Consider the following 19,669-nt stretch of genomic DNA (forward strand, 5'->3'; position numbering starts at 1 on the left):
CATAGAAAAGATAGTACTTAGAAATGGTACTGTAGTATTTAACAATTCTGAGAATAATCATTTAATAGTAAAATACAAACAAGAATATAGAATGTTTTATGATCAAATGTCGTGTAGTGGAATTTTCATTGTACATTTCAAATCATCAATTGGCTGCTTTAGTAGATTTCCCCCCCACCATCCTCACTCATTTATTTTTAGTCTGTTCCTGCCTATTAGTTGCTTTCCAAATGCCTATGAAAACATCTGTCTTTCCCATCCTCAAAAGGAAAAAAAAAAAACTTCATTTGATCTCTCTATCCCTGCTAGCTCTCATTCCATATCCCTCCTACCTTTTATGAAGAAGCTCCTCAGGAAATAACTTTACTTACTGTCCACTCACTCACTTCTTAACTTTCTTTGAGCTGGTTTCTGACTATGTTATTCAATGAAAATTATCCCCTTCATATCTACCATCAATCTCTTAACTGACAAATCTAATTACCATTGTTTATCCTGCAGCCTCTGACACAGCTCTTCCTGAAAATCTGTTCTCTCTAGTTTTCTGTTACATTCTTTCTACTGATTGTTCTCCTACAGGTCGAATTGTTCCTTCTCATTTCTTTTTTCTGAATCTCCATCTGAGTCATGTCTGCTAACAATGGGGGTCCTCCAGTACTCTGTTGAGGATCCTCTTTTTTTGTGCCTTTATACTATTCCTCTTGATGATTTCATCATTCCCCATAGATTCATTTAACAACTCTATAATGATGATTTTCAATTCTACTTCAGTCCCACTCTTTCTCTGCTAATCTTTAATTTCGTATCTCCAGCTGACAATTTGGGATCTCAAATCAAATATACTATAGACATTTTAAATTCAAAAACATCTAAAACTGAACTCATTATCATTCACCCTAAGTCCTTCTTTTTTCCTGCTATCCCCTATTATTTTGGAGGGTACCAATCTCTGTTATCCAGGCTCACAACTCAGTTGCTAATCTCAATTCCTCACTAACTCTCACCCCACACATCCAATCTAATCAAGTTCTTTCAATTTCACTTTAATTCAATCTCTTGTATAGGCTTATGTCTCTCCCCTGATCCTGCCACCACTGTGGTAAAGGCACTAATCTCTTCTGCTTAGACTACTGTATTAGACCTTATGTTTTTCTCCCTTTCTCAAGAGAGCTATGCTATAGTTTATCCCCCATTCAGATTTCATGTTTATCTTCCTAAAGTACTAATTTGATCAAGCCACTACCTCTCCTATTGAATAAACTCTAGAGACTTTCATGGACTCTAGGATTAAATTTGAAAACCTTGCTTTGGCCTTCAAGACTCTTCATAACCTGATGTCATCCTGTCTTTCCAGTTTTATACCTTACTCTCTCCTACATACTATGGGTTCTAGTAACTCTGGGTTCTTTGGTAGTCTTTGAAAAAGTTATTTCATCTCCTGATTCCAAGAATTTTTACTAGTTGCCCCATATACCTAGATCATTCTCTCTTCTTTTCTCTACCATTAGGATTTCTTGAATTCCTTCCATTACATTTTTTATTATTTTATTTATTTTGAGTTTTACAATTTCCCCCATCTTACTTCCCTCCCCCCACCGCCCACAGAAAACAATTTGTCAGTCTCTACATTGTTTCCATGCTTTACCTTGATACAAATTGAGTGTGATGAGAGAGAAATCATATCCTTAAGGAAGAAACATAAAGGATATGCAAAGGCAATTTACAGATGAGATCAAAGCAATCCATAGTCATATGCAAAAGTTCCTCTGTATATTTTAGAAATGAGTCATTTGTCAGAAACATTAGTTGTAAAGATTGTTTCCCAGTTTACCACATTTCTTTTGATCTTGGTTAAAGTGGTTTTATCTGTACAAAAGCTTTTTAATATAATGTAATCGAAATTATCTAGTTTGTTTTTAGTGATGTTCTCCATCTCTTCCCTAGACATGAACTGCTTCCCTTTCCATAGATCTGACAGGTAAACTGGTTCTTGATCTTCTAATTTTCTTTTAGTATTGTTTTTAATGTCTAAATCCTGTATCCATTTGGATCTTTTCTTGGTATAAGGTGTGAAGTGTTGGTCCAATCTAAGTTTCTTCCATACTAACTTCCAATTTTCCCCTAAATTTTTATCAAAGAAAGAGCTTTTATCCCAATAGGTTTATCAAACAGCAGATTACTATTATCATCTCCTGCTTTTGCACCTAGTCTATTCCATTAGTCCACCACTCTATTTCTTGGCCAATACCAGATAGTTTTGATGACTGATGCTTTATAATTTTAGATTGGGTAGGGCCAAAGCCCCCTTCTTTTGCACTTTTTTCAGTAAATCCCTAGAAATTCTTGACTTTTTTATTTCTCCATATGAATTTACTTACAACTTTTTCTAACTCATCAAAGTAATTTTTTGGAATTTTGATTGGTAGGACACTAAACAGATAGTTGAGTTTTGGTAGAATTGTCATTTTTATTATATTAGCTCTACCTATCCATGAGCAGTTGATTTTTGCCCAGTTATTTAAATCTGATTTAATTTGTGTGAGAAGTGTTTTATAATTGTTTTCAAAAAAGTTTCTAAGTTTGCCTTGACAAATAGACTCACAGGCATGTTATATTGTCTGAGATTACTTTGAATAGGATTTCTCTTTCTAGCTCTTCCTGCTGTAGCTTGCTAGACATATATAGAAAAGTTGAGGATTTATGAGGGTTTATTTTATATCCTGCAACTTTGTAAAAATTGTTAATTGTTTCCAGTAGTTTTTTGGATGATTTCTTGGGATTATCTAGGTATGCCATCGTGTCATCTGCAAAGTGTGAGAGTTTTGTCTCTTCCTTCCTAATTCTAATTCCATCAATTTCTTTTTCTTCTCTAATTGCTGAAGCTAACATTTCTAATATGATATTGAATAGTAGTGGTGATAATGAGCACCCTTGTTTCACCCCTGATCTTACTGGGAATGCCTCTAGTCTCTCCCCATTGAATATAATGCCTGCTGATGGCTTTAGATAGATACTGCTAATTTTTCTAAGGAACAGTCCATTTATTCCTATACTCTCTAGTGTTTTTAGTAGGAATGTATTTTGTCAAAAGCTTTTTCAGCATCTATTGATATGATCATATAATTTCTGATAGGTTTATTGTTAATATAATTGAGTATACTAACAGTTTTCTTAATATTGAGCCAACCCTGCATTCCTGGGATAAAGCCTACTTGATTATTATGTATTATACCAGTAATAACTTGTTGTAATTGTTTTGCTAAGATTTTATTTAAGATTTTTGCCTCTATATTCATCAGGGAGATAGGTCTATAATTTTCTTTCTCTGTTTAACTCTTCCTGCTTTAGGTATCAGCACCATATTGGTTTCATATAAGGAGTTAGACAGAGTTCCATCTTCCCCTATTTTTCCAAAGAGTTTATATAGAATTGGAACCAATTGTTGCTTAAATGTTTGGTACAATTCACTTGTGAATTCATCAGGTCCTGGAGATTTTTTCTTAGGAAGTTCAATGATGGCTTGTTGAATTTATTTTTCTGAGATAGGATTGCTTAGATATTTAATCTCTTCATTTAGCCTGGGCAACTTATATTTTTGTAAATATTCATCTATTTCATTTAGATTGTCAAATTTATTGGCCTAGAGTTGGGCAAAATAATTTTGAATTATTACTTTAATTTCCTCATCATTGGTGGTGAGTTCAACTTTATCATTTATGGTACTAGCAATTCTACCTTCTAGAAAAAAATTTTCTTGATTTCCCCTATTGGTAGTAATCTGTCTCTGTCTATTATCTCTAACTTAACCTGTATAAGTTTTATTTGTGCACACTTGTTTGCGTGTTGTTTCCCTATTACTCTATGAATTTCTTGAAATAGAACTGCTTTTTATCTTTTCCTGTTCACAGAGCTTAGTATAGTGCCTAGTAAATTTTGGCATTTAATAAATGTTTGTTCAATGACCAACTATGTTTCCTCCCAAGGACAGTAAGAAAAATAAATAAATAAATAAATAAATAGCTTTTTTAATGACAAAGATCTGCTGAAAATTAGAAATAACTTGAGTACTATGCGAGTGAGATGCAAAAGGAGAAAAGATTTGCAATGGTTATTGTTTTATGGAATGGCTGTTGTTTTACTGATTCTTTTATCCCTCTGATAAGGTCCATAATGATTAATCTTCTAGCTCTATCTTCCTGAAAAGCCCAATCTACCTGTAATGAAAATGATTTTTAATACTGATTTTTATGTTGTCACCCCATCATGCCATTTTTAGTTACAAGATTTCTATTGAATAAGGGAGTCTTTTTTCCTCTCCAACACCTCCTCAAGTCTCTCCTGATCTGCTTTTGTTGGAAATAATGAGAAAACCTCTTAGGGAATCTTCTAGTTCTCCCTTTCTATCCCTCACCTTGATCTTGGAAATCTCAGATCCTATGGACAGAATGTTGAACTGCACCTTTGCAATCCAAATGTGCCTTGAAAAGTAATAGTCTCTCTGTTTGCCTCAGTTTCCTCATAAAGATGATAACAGAGCTATTGTAAATATCAAATTAAATAATAACTGTAAGGCATCAGATTATTTCCAAGCACATGCTAAGCATTATATAAATAATTATGACTATTATTATTCTTATTCTTATTCTTATTATTATTTGGAATATTATCCTTTGATTCTTTTGGGGAAAATTGAATCTATCCTACCTATACTAAGAGTATAACTTATCTCTATATTAATAAATGGTTTCATGAATTAGTGTCCCTGACCCCCAACCTACCACCTAATTTAAACGGATTCTGTTTAGTCTCCTAAAATCACATCATTTATTGCACTGAACTGTTTATAAGAGGTTAGTAAGGATCAGGCAGTATTCACATACACCTGATGACAAAATTGAGATCCTGAAAGAGAAAGGCACTAATTACTTATCAGTTCAGTCTCATGTTACTTCTACTTGGCAGAATCTTTCAAGACAAAACTGGTATCAATCCAATCAAATATTATGTCCTCTAGACATCTGTGATATAATACCAGATATAGGGCTTACAAAATTAGATGCAGTTCCTTTTTTTTTAAGAAGCTTATATTTTACACTACTCAAAACCCTAACATTAGAGATCCCAGAACAGTACTATGGAAACAAATGGGATTTAGAATTGGGTTTAAAGTCCTGAGATAGATTCTTCCTATATGTATGAGCTTAAGCAAGTCCCTTCACCTCTTTGAGACTTAATTTCTGCATCTGTAAAGTGAGATAAATAATTTATTTTCTAAAATCTCATGGAGTAATTTAGAAGCACTTGAGGAAACTTCAAAGCTGTTAAATTAGGTCCCTGAGCCATTACCTCATTGGCATTTTTTTCTATAAATTACCCCAAAATCTCATAGACTTAGGGTTGGAAGGAACCTTAGAAGTCATCTCTTCCACCTCCTTCATTTACAGAGAAGGAATCTAAATAAAACCTAGAGAGGTTAACTCCCTTGCCCAATGTTACATGTAAGTGTCAAAACTGTGATCCAAATGGAGGTCCTTTGACTCCAAATCTATCACTCTAGATGCTTTATCTCTTATCATTACTTCTTAAATTACTTTATGTTTAATACTTAAAACCTATCCCCTCTGAAAAATGCCATAGAAGATAAAGTGAAGATTGAATTGGATCTGTCTTGACTTCAAGACATTTGCATGACAGTTATTTTCTTATAAAACAATTCCTTGTGCTTTCCCATAAATGGTGGAAGAGAAGAATTCTCATTAAGGGTTATCATACCTAGTTGGTTTCTGCATAGTAGCATTAGTTTGGGCATTCTTTCTATTAAGGCATTATATAATTAGGCATCAAGTAATATCATTCTATAATTTAAAGTCTTTGGAGAACTGATTGGGACTCAGGTTAAATTACTTACCTCTGTTCACATAGATATAATTGTAACAGGATAAATTTGAACTCAGGTCTTCCTGCCTATAAAGTCAGTTGTTCCATTATCACTATATTATTGGAAATATGGGGCAATGATATTGCATTATGGAGTTCACTTTTATATTTGATGACATTCCTCCCATAATTGAACAATAAGAGGAAACTTGCTAAAGTTGAAAACAATTCTGCAATTAAACTGTACAGGTCTTAGACTACTCAAATATAGAGTGAAGAGTTTAGACTGTATGGTCTCCAATAACCTTGCCATCTCTAGTTCTAGTACTCTATGAGGATGAGAAGGTGTGGATGAGCTACATTCTGCAACATCAGAAGGATCACTCACAGTGGTGAGCTCACAGAGTATAATATTATCCTTACATTCATGTAGTGATTTATTTTACCTTTGAGAACTTTAATTTTTTTTGAGAATGAATCATCCTATTTTACAAGAACTGGTAATATAGTGGTCACTTGTACTAATGATTGGTACAGAAACTATAATGTTTATTTTTCTAACCAAGGTCAATTTGTCATTCCTCAGACACCCTGATATACCTGGTATTCCCAGGATCTCATCATCTGCATGCTTTAGAGTTGACACATTATGGACTTTATCAATATTGCTGTCCAGAACTCCTGGTTGCAAAAAATTCAGCAACCTTAGGTTCCCTCTGAAGTGGAGATTACAGGAATATGTAATCATCATCAACAATAGCCTATAAATCAAAAAATATAGAGAGGGAGTTAGATTGTTTCTATCTTTCTTGATAAAAGTTAACTAGGAAGTGTCTTGCCTCACAGCTAGTAGAAATATGTAGTTTTGCAAATGATTTTCAGTCAAAGAGAGTTTTATGGACTTGCTTTTCTTCAGATTCTAGATGTTCATTACCGTCAGATACAACAATCAAAGAATACAATACAATGCTTACTACTCACATGTATGCATACATATTCTGGCTCTAGTTCTGCTTAGTTTGGTGAAACCTCTCTCTTTTCTTATGTGCAAATTCCTAGGGGCCAAAAACTACATGACTCAGATGCTACACATCTGCCAATACTTTCATCATCATAATCTTGAAACACTAGAATCACCATGGCTGCTAAGAAACCTTTAAACTCACAAATTCATTGGATTTGTGACTCCATAGGAAGCATGCAAGGTTTCCCAATCTTTTGGTGTGATTCAGACAAGAGGTTCCTACCTCCATGAGTGGTTTCACTGACAAATACAGCAAATCTGTAAGAATCTTTCCAGATCAGATTTCTGAATAGCTGAGACATAACCTCAAATTATCTAGACATCTATCCAGTCAGTCACTACCCTCCTCTAGTAGTACCTGAAAAAGGAAACTCCATCAGCTTCTATAGAGATAGGTCACCTAAATATTCTTGATTTTTCAAATAATACATAAGCCTTGGACTCAGCTCTCAGTTCACTTGATAAGTAAGTAATCATTGAGCACCTCATTGGGATGATCATTGAGGATAAAAATGAAACTGTCTTTAATTCTGTAACTAATGCTACAAGAAATACCTGAGTTGATTTCTAACCATGCTTATTTCACTAATTATAAGGGTTAGAGTATATTCTCATTGAACACTTTTATAAAGGACCTATTAAAATGAAAGAATTCTGTTACATGGAGGAAAAAATGAAAACAAAATAAAACCAAACAAAATCAAAGAAAAAATTATCTCTGTCCTCAATATGAAAAGCTTATAATCTAAGTGTAGAAAGGATAAAAATATACATTGAAAAATAAAGGCTCGGGGGTGGCTAGGTGGTGCAATGGATAAAGCACTGGCCCTAGAGTCAGGAGTACCTGGGTTCAAACCCAGTCTCAGACACTTAATAATTACTTAGCTTTGTGGCCTTGGGCAAGCCACTTAACCCCATTTGCCTTGCAAAAACAAAAATCAAAAAACAAAAAAAAAATAAAAAAATAAAATAAAGGCTCAAAATAATGAGAAAGTATAGAGCATTAACAACTGGGTGTAGAGGACTAAGAAGTCTTCACACTAGAGAAAACATCTGAGTTGAATCTAGAAGATGAGGATTCAAAGAAGAGATGAGTTTCATTGTGTTTATGAAAGACAATTTATAAGAACAAAAAGTGGGAGATTGATGGAAGAGAATTTAGATATCACAGAATCCAACCTTTTCATATAACACTTGAGAAAATATGCACCAAGAACTTTAGAAACTTGCCAAAATCATGCAGTTAGTAGGAAGCATAGCAGGTATATGCTTAGAGTACCTTTGATTTCAAACTCAGTGATCTTTTCATTGTATCATGCTGTCTCTCATGGTACAATTACTCTGGAGAGTTTTAAACCTGCTTCATCTCAGACAAGTAACTTTTAGTCACATTCATTTTTATTTTTGTCTTCTATTTTATCTATTTTATTGTTTAATGCAGTGTTTGCATTTTTTTTAAAAATAAAGCCTGGTGTACATAAAACATAATAATAAATGAAACAAGAAACTAAATTAACCAACAAAGACAAGTTCCATAAATTTTCTACTTTAAGGGAAAAAAAGGGGCTAAGATCATCAATCAAAGTACCATCACATAGTAGTTCTTAAGATCAGGAGGTGAGGGATCATAGGGAGCATTCCATTGTAGTAGATACTGTTTATTATTGTTGTTATTATTAATAGCTACATTTTATATAGTGCCTATTATAGGTCAGACATTATGATGACTATTTTACAAATAATATATCATTTGATTTTCATAACAACTCACATGGTGGTGTTATTATATGCCCATTTTAAAGATTAGGAAACTAAGACAAAGAATGGTTTAAAAACTTGCAGAATTCAAATATGAACACAAGTTTTCCTTATTCCAAACCTAGCACTCAATCTACTGTACCACCTAGCTGTCCCAGATATATTGTAGAGCTAATGCCCAAAGAACTTATTATGCTATGAATTTAAAAGAATTATAAAGTCCCTGATTTCAAAGAATTATAGTTGACAGGAAATCATAATTTATATACAGGGAAAATATGTTGTATATATGTATGCTTATATCCTATATGCATATATGTATGTATTATACTTTTATATTATATACTTTTCTACATATATTTATATTTATATAGATTGCATATATAAGTTTTGTGTTTGTGTCTGTGCATATATATGTATATAATACACATTCTAATTCTGTTAATCAAGTTATCCCTTCCAGTTTTGCCCCCATTTGCATAGATAGATAGATAGAGATAGAGATACAGATGAAGATAGAGATAGAGATAGATATAGATGATATAGATACAGATATATTGTTTGCCAGTTCTACTTTTTTCCAAGTAAGTGACAACAAATCCCTGGAGGTACTCCAATAGACCTCCTTGCTCAATGAAGTTGATCCATCAATGACTACTCTTTGGGTCCAGTTGCTCAGTCAATGATTAAATCTCTCTATATCTTTTTCTTTTATATTATGGTTTAAAGTCTATTCTAGGTGAAACAGTGCTTTCTCCAATATCCATTCAAAGTAGAGATTTTTTGAGTCTTAAAATTAACCTGTACTATACCTAAATTTTAGCAGTTAAATGGCACAATGAATAGAGAACATTTTAGAGTCAGAAAAGCCAAAATTCAAAACTTGGACTCAACAAGTTACTTACCCCTGTTTTCCATGATATCCTCATCTATAAAATAAGCTAGAGAAGGAAATAGCAAACCACTCCAGTATCATTGGCAAAAAATACCCCAAGGGGGTGGCTAGGTGGTGTAGTGGATAAAGCACTGGCCCTGGAGTCAAGAGTACCTGGGTTCCAATCCGGTCTCAGACACTTAATAATTACCTAGCTCTATGGCCTTGGGCAAGCCATTTAACCCCATTTGCCTTGGAAAAAACCTAAAAAAAATACCCCAAACAGAATCAAGAAGCATTTTATATATATTTTCCCTAGTGACAATCTGAAAATCTATTATTTAATTTTTTTTTATCCTGGATCTGATTATTAATTTTCCCGTTTTGTTTAGGGGTTTATTCTTCCCTGCAATTCTTCCTGCATCCTAACTCCCATGAGTCAAGTAGCAGTGCCACACAATGCAAAGGGAAGGGGCAGAGAGTCAAACCACTGGTTTCTAGTACCATTTATGCCACTCTCTTGCTGACCTTGAATAAGTTTCCTTGCATCTCAATGACCTCAACTGTAAGGTCAAGGAAATAAATCAATAACATCTCTCTTAGTTCTGAAATCATATTATTCTAATCTCTATAAGAGAAACTTTTGTTTGACTAGGAAGCCTACTAAGTAAGGAACTTAAAGTCAGAATTAGAAATCGTAACACTCAAGAAATGAACAATTGAGATGTAGAGTGTACAGAAGACAATTCGCCCTCAGATGGTTAGTCTACTCCTTGTCCCTGTGACCTTTAGAGCAGAATGCTATCCTGAGAAAAGAGCCTGAATGAAAAGACGTATAGTGGTGTGGGACAAACAAGCAGCACTAAGATAGGTACTGTGATCCGCCCAGGTAGGAAAGAAACTCCTTTCCCATTCCCATTTACACATCCCTATATGTTTCATCCCCTGACAATTATTGTTCTGATGAAGCCCCATGCTAACATCCAATGAGTTTTTGATTTATATTCACTTGTCAGAGGCTGTGGCAAGATGATATACAAACATCTAGTTAATGCAATCAAAAATGTGGTTTTGTTGTCAAAACATGTAGGCAAACTAAACAACTAATTTCACTAAATTTGCAGAATGGACCAAGTGTTTTCATGCCATGTAAAGATGGATTGTTTATGTTACTTTTCATTTCTTCCATGTAAACCTCTGGATTTATAATCAAGAGAGAACCAGAACACTCATAGCAGCTCTGGAGTAAAATTCCACAACATGGATAAAATAAGAGAGGCTGACCCAGGCTGTAGAGAAAGATTGCAAAATCCCAGTTTTAGAGATATTAAAATATAGAACACATTTGTCTATTGAGTATGATTTAACTACCTTCCTGAAAAGACCAAAGGATGAGTCAAATGAGCTCTTTCAGTTTCCTTCTGACTAGAACTTGTATTTTATAGCACAATTATTTTCAAAGTCTGTTGCTGTTAGCTAATCAGCATCTATTTTGACAAGGCAACAGGTGTACCTCAAAGAAGAATCATTCTAAGACATAAAAGGTAAATTATTCATAGCTTTTTTTCCCTCCCAATCTTAGCTACATTTGGTATCTTTCCTCTCTGAGCAATTCAAACGAATCTATCCTTCAGTAAAAGGATAGATTTTTCTATCCAAACAAAGGAACTATCATCCTTTGATGATATAACAAATAAACATATACAAGAAGATATTCTCTAAACGCCAAGTTATCTGATAAATATATACAGCATAGAAAGGTAGAAAGAACTCTACTTTTATAGGCAAGACAACCTGGTTCCACAACTGATTCTGATGCTTGCTGCTTGTGAAAATGACAGATCTTAAAGGTCTCTTCCAACTAGAAAACTATGCATTATCCTATGCAAAAGTCATAAAAATTAATAGATGTCACAATGATGGACCCCAAATCATACCGCTAAATGATGAATTCAGGATGTTACATGAGGATGGACCAAATGCAATGTGGACCCCCAGTCAGAAATAAGTCAAACATCACACAAGATAAAAACAAAAATAGACAAAAAAGGCCATATGCCAAAGTACTTGAAAATATGGACAAATCCCCTCACTTGATCTCTAACAATCCAGCCCAACATTTCTCTGCTTTCCAGGATCTCAGAGTTAATCTAAGTCACTGGCTCTTCTCTTCTTCTTGTTTCTTCTCCAGAACTGGTTCTTCCCTTCTTATCTCTTCTACATGTCCCATTTTCTCCACTCCTTTCCACATCACCCTAGGTGTTTAATATTTTATATCCTAATGCCTCTAGTCTTACATGTCTCTGGTCCATAACTGCCAAAGCTGCCAAAAAAAAAAATCATTCAAATGCTCAGGGCTGAATAGGGCATGCCACTTCCCTGTTTCTAGCTAGTATCTATATAGAGTTTTATGTTAGCAAAACATTTTACAAATGTAATCTCATTTCATCATCACAATAACCCTGGTAGACAAAGGCAATAATTATCTCCATTTTACATAGAAGGAACTGGAGAAAGATACTTTACGTGACTTGCCCTGGATCACACAGCTAGTAAGAGTCTGAAGCTGGATTCGAACTTCGATCTTCCTGACTTGAACTCCAATGCTCAATTCATCACACCATCCAGATACCTTAAAAATATTCATTGGTTTCCTATTTCATCTAGGATAAAATATAAATCCTTAGTCTGGTATTTAAAATTCATATGACTTGAGTCTCCTTTCCCAGATTCATTTTATGTGACTCTTTCTGTATTCTAAATTGCATCCAAACTAGACTATAACCTATTCATGGATCACTCCCTATTCTCTCCTTCCTCTATGCATTGGAACAAGCTATTCCACATACCTAGAATACACTCCATTTTAATTTCTATTAAAATTCCTCTCTTTTCAAGGCTAAGAAAAAATGCTTCCTCCTTCATAAAACCTTACCAAATTATATCAATTGAATTGATTCTCTTCCTCCTAGGTTAGTTGCTCTAGATGTCTCCTTTGTCTCTTATCATACTCTACATCAGATCATACTGAAATATTTTATATCATGTCCCTATTTTGAAAATCTCATTTTTTGAGGGATTTACTGTTAATTTCTTTTTTTTAACTTTATGTTCCCAGAGTTTCCACAGTACTTTGCATATCTTAGGCAATACATTCAATTAAATAATTATTTACCTCTGAGAAACCCTTGCCATTTAATATATGGTGATTCAAAGGAGAGCTCACAGTCAATCACAGTGTCAGTCAGTATTGAGGTAAGGAAGGAATTACAGAGGTAATTACAGAAGGTAATCCTAGTGGACAAAAAGCTACGGTTGAATCCAAGGGGAAAAGGGTAAGTTCTCCCTCTGTTACATACTAGCTGTGTGACCCAGACCAAAGCAGTTAAGCTTTCAGTGCTCTGTAGCACTATCTAAGATGATATTTTTTTAAGAAAATGTGGTACCTGTACAAGAAGAAGGACTTTCACCATTTGGAAGATCGCTATGCTGAAGTCAAAGATTTACTGCCAATCATTAAAGTTTACATAGCTTAAAGTTTTTTTTTAATGGTTGCCATGATGATCTCCACATACCACAGTTAAATGAGGAATAAGATTAGAATTCCCAAGAAGTTTAGGGGTAGCAATGATGGCAATGTAGAGAAAGTGAGCAGCCTACCTTTCCCAAGAGACCCCTTTAACGAATTAAAAAAATAATGCCAACAAAAGTTCAGTGAGACATTTTTCCAGTCCTAGACAATTTAAGAGGTCAGAAAGAAAAATCTGTGACATGAAACACCAGGGGAGGGGAAAAAGAAGGGAAGAGTAGGGAAGGGATGAGGAAGGAGAGGAAGTTCACACCAACTTATAAAAATCAAAAATTTCCAACCCTCTGAGAACAGCAGTGTGAAAAAGTCTCAAACTTGGACCAGTGCTCTTCCTGCTTTTATGCCAGCAACAGTGACCCAACTTTAGTATAAATTCAAAATCAAGAAATATTGTGAAAAATGAGTGAACGGGGCAGATAGGTGGCATAGTGGATAAAGCACCGGCCTTGGAGTCAGGAGTACCTGGGTTCAAATATGGTCTCAGACACTTAATAATGACCTAGCTGTGTGGCCTTGGGCAAGCCACTTAACCCCATTTGCCTTGCAAAAACGTAAAAAAAGAAAAAAAGAAAAATGAGTGAACAACAACAAAAAAATAGAACCTGATCATAAAAAGCTATTATGGTAATGAGGAAGGTCAAGCTATAAACTCATAAGATCATGTAGCCAAAACAACTACAGATAAAGGCTTTAAAGGAAAAATGTAAACTGGACCCAAGCCAAGAATTCCTGAAAGAATTGAAGAAATGCTTTTTTAAAAAAACTCAAATAAGAGTGGTAGAAGGAAAAATATTTAAAGAAATGAGAGCAAAGGAAAAATATTTATTAAAAGAGGCACAAAAATGCTGAAAAAATACTTTAAAACTGAATTGTCCAAAAGCAAAAAAAAAATTGTGCAAAAGCTCACTCACAAAAATAATTCCTTGAATATTAAGATTGAGTAATAAGAAACTAATGGATCTATAAGACACTGAGGAAAAAATAAAACATCAAAAAATGAGAGAAAAAAGGAAGAATGTAAAATATCTCATCCAAAGAACAACTCACCTGGAAAAAGAATGGAGAAAGTTAAGTTAGGAATTACTGCATTACCTGAAAGTCATGATCAAAGAAAAAACATAGAAATCATATTTCAGGAAAACTGTCCTGTAACCCTAGACCCAAAGGGTAAAATAAAATTTGAAAGAATACATTGATCAAGATCTGAAAGAGATCCCAAAGTAAAAACTCCTAGGAATATTATAGTCAAATTTCAAAGCTTTCAGACAAAAGAGAAAAATATATTTCCAAGCAATCAAAAGAAAACTATACCATGGATGCACAATCAGAGTAACACAAGATTTAGCAGCATTTTAAAAGAGTAGAGAACTTAGAATATAAAGTACTATGGAAGACAAAGGAGCTGGCCAAATGGACTACTCAGAAAATTCAGGGGCAGCTAGCTTGACCAATGGATAGAGTACCAATCCTGGAGTCTGGAAGACCTGAATTCAAATCCAGTCTCAGACACTTGATATTTGCTAGCTATTTGACCTTGGGCAAGTCACTTTAAACCCATTGCCCTGCAAACAAACAAAACAAAAATAGAAAAAACTAAATATAATCCTTCAAGTGGAAAAAAATGTTTATGAAATAGAGAATTTTCAAGCATCCCTGATGAAAATAAAGAAACTGAATGGAAAATCTAAATTTTAAGTACAAAATTTAAACAAAACATTAAAGATAAACATAAAAATAACTCATATGGGACGCAATAAGATTAAATATTTTAACTTTATGTATAGGAAAGTATTTCATGCAACTTCTCAGAACTTTATCATTATTAAGGCAGTTAGAAGACTTATACATTAAAAAGAAGGCACAGGAATGAGGCAATTATTTAGGAATAATGTTAAAAAATGGATAGCAAATAAAAATGGATGCCCTGGAAAAGGGGAGAAGGAGAAAAATGGGGGAAAAGGAAGAGTTTTTACATTAGAGGAGAAAATATGAGGGACAGGCAATGATTGAACTTCATGAAGCTCCTAACCAGTTCAAAGAGAGGAAAATATGGATATATATAGATGATATAGATAGATATAGATATACATATACATATAGATAGATATAGATATAGATAGATATAGATATAGATGTAGATATAGATATAGACACAGATATAGATATAGATGATAGATATAGATAGATATAGATATAGATATGAATATAGATATAGATATAGATTAGATATAGATGTAGATGTAGATGTAGATGTAGATAGAGAGAGATAGAGAGAGATAGAGATAGAGATAGAGATGTAGATGTAGATGATATAGATGTAGATGTAGATGTAGATATAGATATAGATATAGGTATAGAGAGAGATAGAGATAGAGATAGAGAAAGATGAAATAGAGATAGAGATGTGGAGATAGAGATAGATACATAAATGTGTGTGTATATATATATATATGTTTTCTGTATGTATATGCATATCGTATTTATGTGTTATGGATATATATATATATATATTAATGTGTATATATATACATATATATATGTGTGTGTATATATATATATATATATATTATCAGTTGGTAATAGGGATTTATCTTACCAAGTTGGAAACTAGAAAGAAAAGGGAGAAAACAGAAAGGGAGGATGATGAAATGGAAAGAGGACAAAAGAAGGAAGTGGTCAGCTATAAAAAAAAAAAAACAAAAAACAACTTTAGGGGGCAGCTAGGTGGCATAGTGGAGACAGCACCAGCCCTGGAGTCAGGAGGACCTGAATTTAAATATGGTCTCAGACACTTAATAATTACCTAGCTTTGTGGCCTTGGGCAAGTCACTTAACCCCATTGGCTTGCAAAAGAAAATGACTTTAGAAGAAGGAATGGATAAAAAAGGAGTGAGAGATGGATATGTAGAAGAAAATAGGATGGATGGACATACACAATTAGCAATTCTAACTGAATGTGAATTGATTAAACTCATAAAATAAGAGGTAGATAGCAGGCTGGATTAGAAATCAGAAACCAACAATGTGACAACTATAGGAAAAAAAAAACAAACCAAAAACACTTGAAACAGAGTCTCACAGAGTTTACATAAATGACATCAGTAGAATCTATTAGCTTCAGATGAAGTAAAAAAGGAAGGAATAGCAACCATGATCTAAGAGAAAATAAAAACAAAAATAAACAAAAGTAAAAGAGTTAAGTTGAGGAACTACTATTTACTAAAAGGCATCACAGAAAATAAAGAATTGCCAATACTAAACATATATGTTCCAAATGACTTAGCATAAAATTTATTAAAGTAAAAGTTAAACTGATTACAGAGACAGTATAACTACACTAAAAGGAAAACTCAACTTTTATCCATTATCATTATCATTTTTCAATATTGTGTTAGAAATGCTACCTATAGGAATAGGAGGAAAATAAATTGAAAGAATAAAACTAGATAAATGGAAAAACAAAACTATTTCTCTGCAAATAATATGATTGCATACATGGAGAATTCTAGAACATCCATTAAAATGAGTTGAAACAAATAACAATTTTTGAAGAATTGCAAGATATAAAATGAACCCGCATAACATGTCAGCATTTCTACATACTACCAAGAAAACACAACAGAAAGAAAAAGAAAGAAAAATGCAATTCAAAGTAAATTCAAATGATATAAAATACCTGGGAGTCTACTTACCAAGACCAACCCAAGGACTACATGAACACAATTACTAAAATTTTCTTGTACAAAGACTGATCTAAACAATTGGAGGAATATCAATTGCTTATGAGTAAAGTGAATCAGTATAATAAAATGAAACTATTATCTAAGCAAATTTATGTATCCAGTCAATCAAAATAACAATGAATTATTTTATAGAGTTAGAAAAAGCTTCATTTGGGAGAATAAAATGTCAAGAATAGTAAGGGAAATATTTTTTTTAAATGTGAGGGAAGATGGTCAACCAATATCAATTTGCTTATTTCAAACTACATTTCAAAGTGGATTATCAAAACAATCTGGTATGGATTGAGAAGTAGAGTGTATAATATTCAGTAGTAAATGACCACAGTAATCTAGTGTTTAAAAATCCAACAAAACAAGTTTGGGGGTAAGAACTCAACATTTGACAAAAATTGCTGGGAAATTTTCAAAGCAATTTGGAGGAAACTAGACATAGAAAGATGAGACATAGATAGAGATAGAGATAGAGATAGAGAGATAGAGACAAAGATAGAGGTAGAGATAGATATAAATACAGATATAGATATAAATACATACATTATAAGCCAAGATAAGGTCCAAATGGATAAATTATTTATATATGTAGAATGATGTCAAATTAGGAAAATATGGAAAGTACCTGTCAGATTGATGGATAAGGGAAAAGTTTATCACCAAACAAAAGATAAGAGAGGATTATAAAATGTAAAATGGATGAATCTGATTATATGATATTTTAAAAAAAAACTTTTTGACAAATAAAATTAATTGAGCCAAAATTAGGACTATTTTCTTTCTGACTGCTTGTAATATATTCTTTTTGACTTGGAAGTTCTGGAATTTGGCTATAATATTTCTGGGAGTTATTTTTTGGATCTCTTTCAGGAGGAGATAGGTTAGTTCCCTGAATTTCTATTTTACCCTCTGCTTCTAGGATTTCAGAGCAATTTTCCTTTAGAAATTCTTTAAAAATGAATGCAAGACTCTTTTTCTGGTCATAACTTTCAGACAGCCCAATAATTTTAAGATTGTCTTTCCTGGATCTGTTTTCCAGGTCAGTTGTTTTTTCCAATGAAATTTTTCAAGTTTTCTTCTAGTTTTTCATTCTTTTGGTTTTGCTTTATTTCTAAGCTTCCCTTAGCTCCATTCTGCATTTGACAGAGTTGTTTTCTTCACAGAGCTTTCTTATTTCCTTTTCTGTCTGGTCAATCATTCTTTTTAAGGCATTCTCATTAACTTTTTGGACTTCTTCCATTTGATCTAAACTGGTTTTTAGCATGCTTTCTTCCTTATTTTTTGTATCTCTTGATTTTCCTGCATTGCTCTCATTTCTCTTTTTAATTTTTTAATTTAATTTTTAATTTAATTTCTACTTCCCTTATTTGATTTTCAAACTCTTTTTTGAATACTTCCATGGTCTGAGCCCAATTCCTATTTTTCTTTGAGGCTTTGGATGCAGAAGCCTGGATTTTGTCATTTTCTGAGTGCATGCTTTGATCCTACATTGGACAAAAGGAATTATATTTGATCAGACTTTTTTCTGTTTATTCATTTCCCCAGTATGTGCCCTGGGTTTTCAGGTGTTTCTCAAGCTTTAGAGTGTTATTAGGGCACCAATTCCTCCATTGTCTTATGAGAGACTGTGACTGCTCTCCTGCCTGCGTTCTGGTCTGTGGATGACCATAAGTACTCCCTTTGCTCTGGAGTTGGGGGAATACCTTCTCTATGGCACTGGGGGTCCCCTGACTTCCACCAGAGTCTGAATATGGACAAAGCATCAGAGTCCTGTCCCAGGATAACAAAGAGATCTTGACAGTTTCACCCTGGTCACTTACCATCTGTGGACTCAGCACTCTGGAAGCAACTACTGGTTGGCTCCCAACTGGATGGCTCTGCAGGCCTTCTTCTGTATCCCAATCAGGGCTACACCAAGGGCCATGGTTGCATTGAGGACTACTTTGGTCTGGGCTCTGAGTTCAATCTGATACAGTTTTCCTACTTATCTTCCAAGTTGTGTTTGGTGATCCCTCTGCATCTGCTTCCATGAGCCCAAGCACCCCCAGGGACCCAGGTGCCATATGGGCTGTTCCCAGATGTCTGGAGCTCTTTCACCCTGGTGCTGTGTGTTCCTGGCTGTGCTGCCACCCTCCTCCCTCCCCAAATTCCAAAGTCCTTAAGAAAGACTTTCAGAGTGTCCTGGTATTGCTCCTTCTGACTGCCTTGTGAATACTTGCCCTGTGTGAGTTCTACACAAAAGTCTTTTTGGCAAGCCTTTATTTGGCATTTGAACAACATGGCCATGTGTAGTAACATGTGTAGTAAATAAAACCCAAGAGAAATGAAGTCACTCATCCAAAGCCACAAATAGCCATGACCAAGAACTGAATCTTTTAAGAGGAGGTAGTAGGTGTCATAATAGATAAGGAAAAGAACTTGAAGTTCAAATCCTACTTCAGATACTTGTTACTTTGTGACCCTAGAAAAACCACTGAATCACTTTCTGCCTCAGTTTCTTCAACTGTAGAATAGAAATAATGGCATCTATCTTATACCATTACTGAGAAATACGGTTGAGCCATTACTGAGAAATAAGGTTGAGCTAACATATATAATGCTCTTTGAAAACCATAAAGCATTAATTTTGCTATGAAATTCAAGTTATCATTATTGTAAAGTACCAAATCATTCTAAGTATAGTAATGTCAAGAAAGGGAAAAAAACACTTTTTTTCTCATTTTAGATATTATTAAGTTTCTATTATATGCAATTCATGATACTAGTTACTGTCTTTTTATAAAGGTTTAAACAGCCACCAATCTGAAGGAGGA

General features: G+C 33.8%; 1 protein-coding gene across 3 annotated transcripts in view; it reads right to left on the reverse strand.

Annotated features, from left to right (window-relative positions):
• The window catches only part of GRM7 (glutamate metabotropic receptor 7), a 1,085,204-nt gene that overhangs the window by 851,741 nt on the left and 213,794 nt on the right, over positions 1 to 19,669 (reverse strand). Inside the window, exon 4 of one of the 3 annotated variants that reach the window (XM_074196077.1) lies at positions 6,478 to 6,638. The exons of the other annotated variants lie outside the window; for them this stretch is intronic. Within the exon in view, the coding sequence (XP_074052178.1) occupies positions 6,478 to 6,507 (30 nt within the window). The 5' untranslated portion in view covers positions 6,508 to 6,638. The remainder of the gene's footprint in view (positions 1 to 6,477; positions 6,639 to 19,669) is intronic. 3 annotated transcript variants of the gene reach the window in all.

Source organism: Macrotis lagotis, chromosome 8 (genome assembly GCF_037893015.1).
Source record: "Macrotis lagotis isolate mMagLag1 chromosome 8, bilby.v1.9.chrom.fasta, whole genome shotgun sequence".
Classification (NCBI taxonomy): domain Eukaryota; kingdom Metazoa; phylum Chordata; class Mammalia; order Peramelemorphia; family Peramelidae; genus Macrotis; species Macrotis lagotis.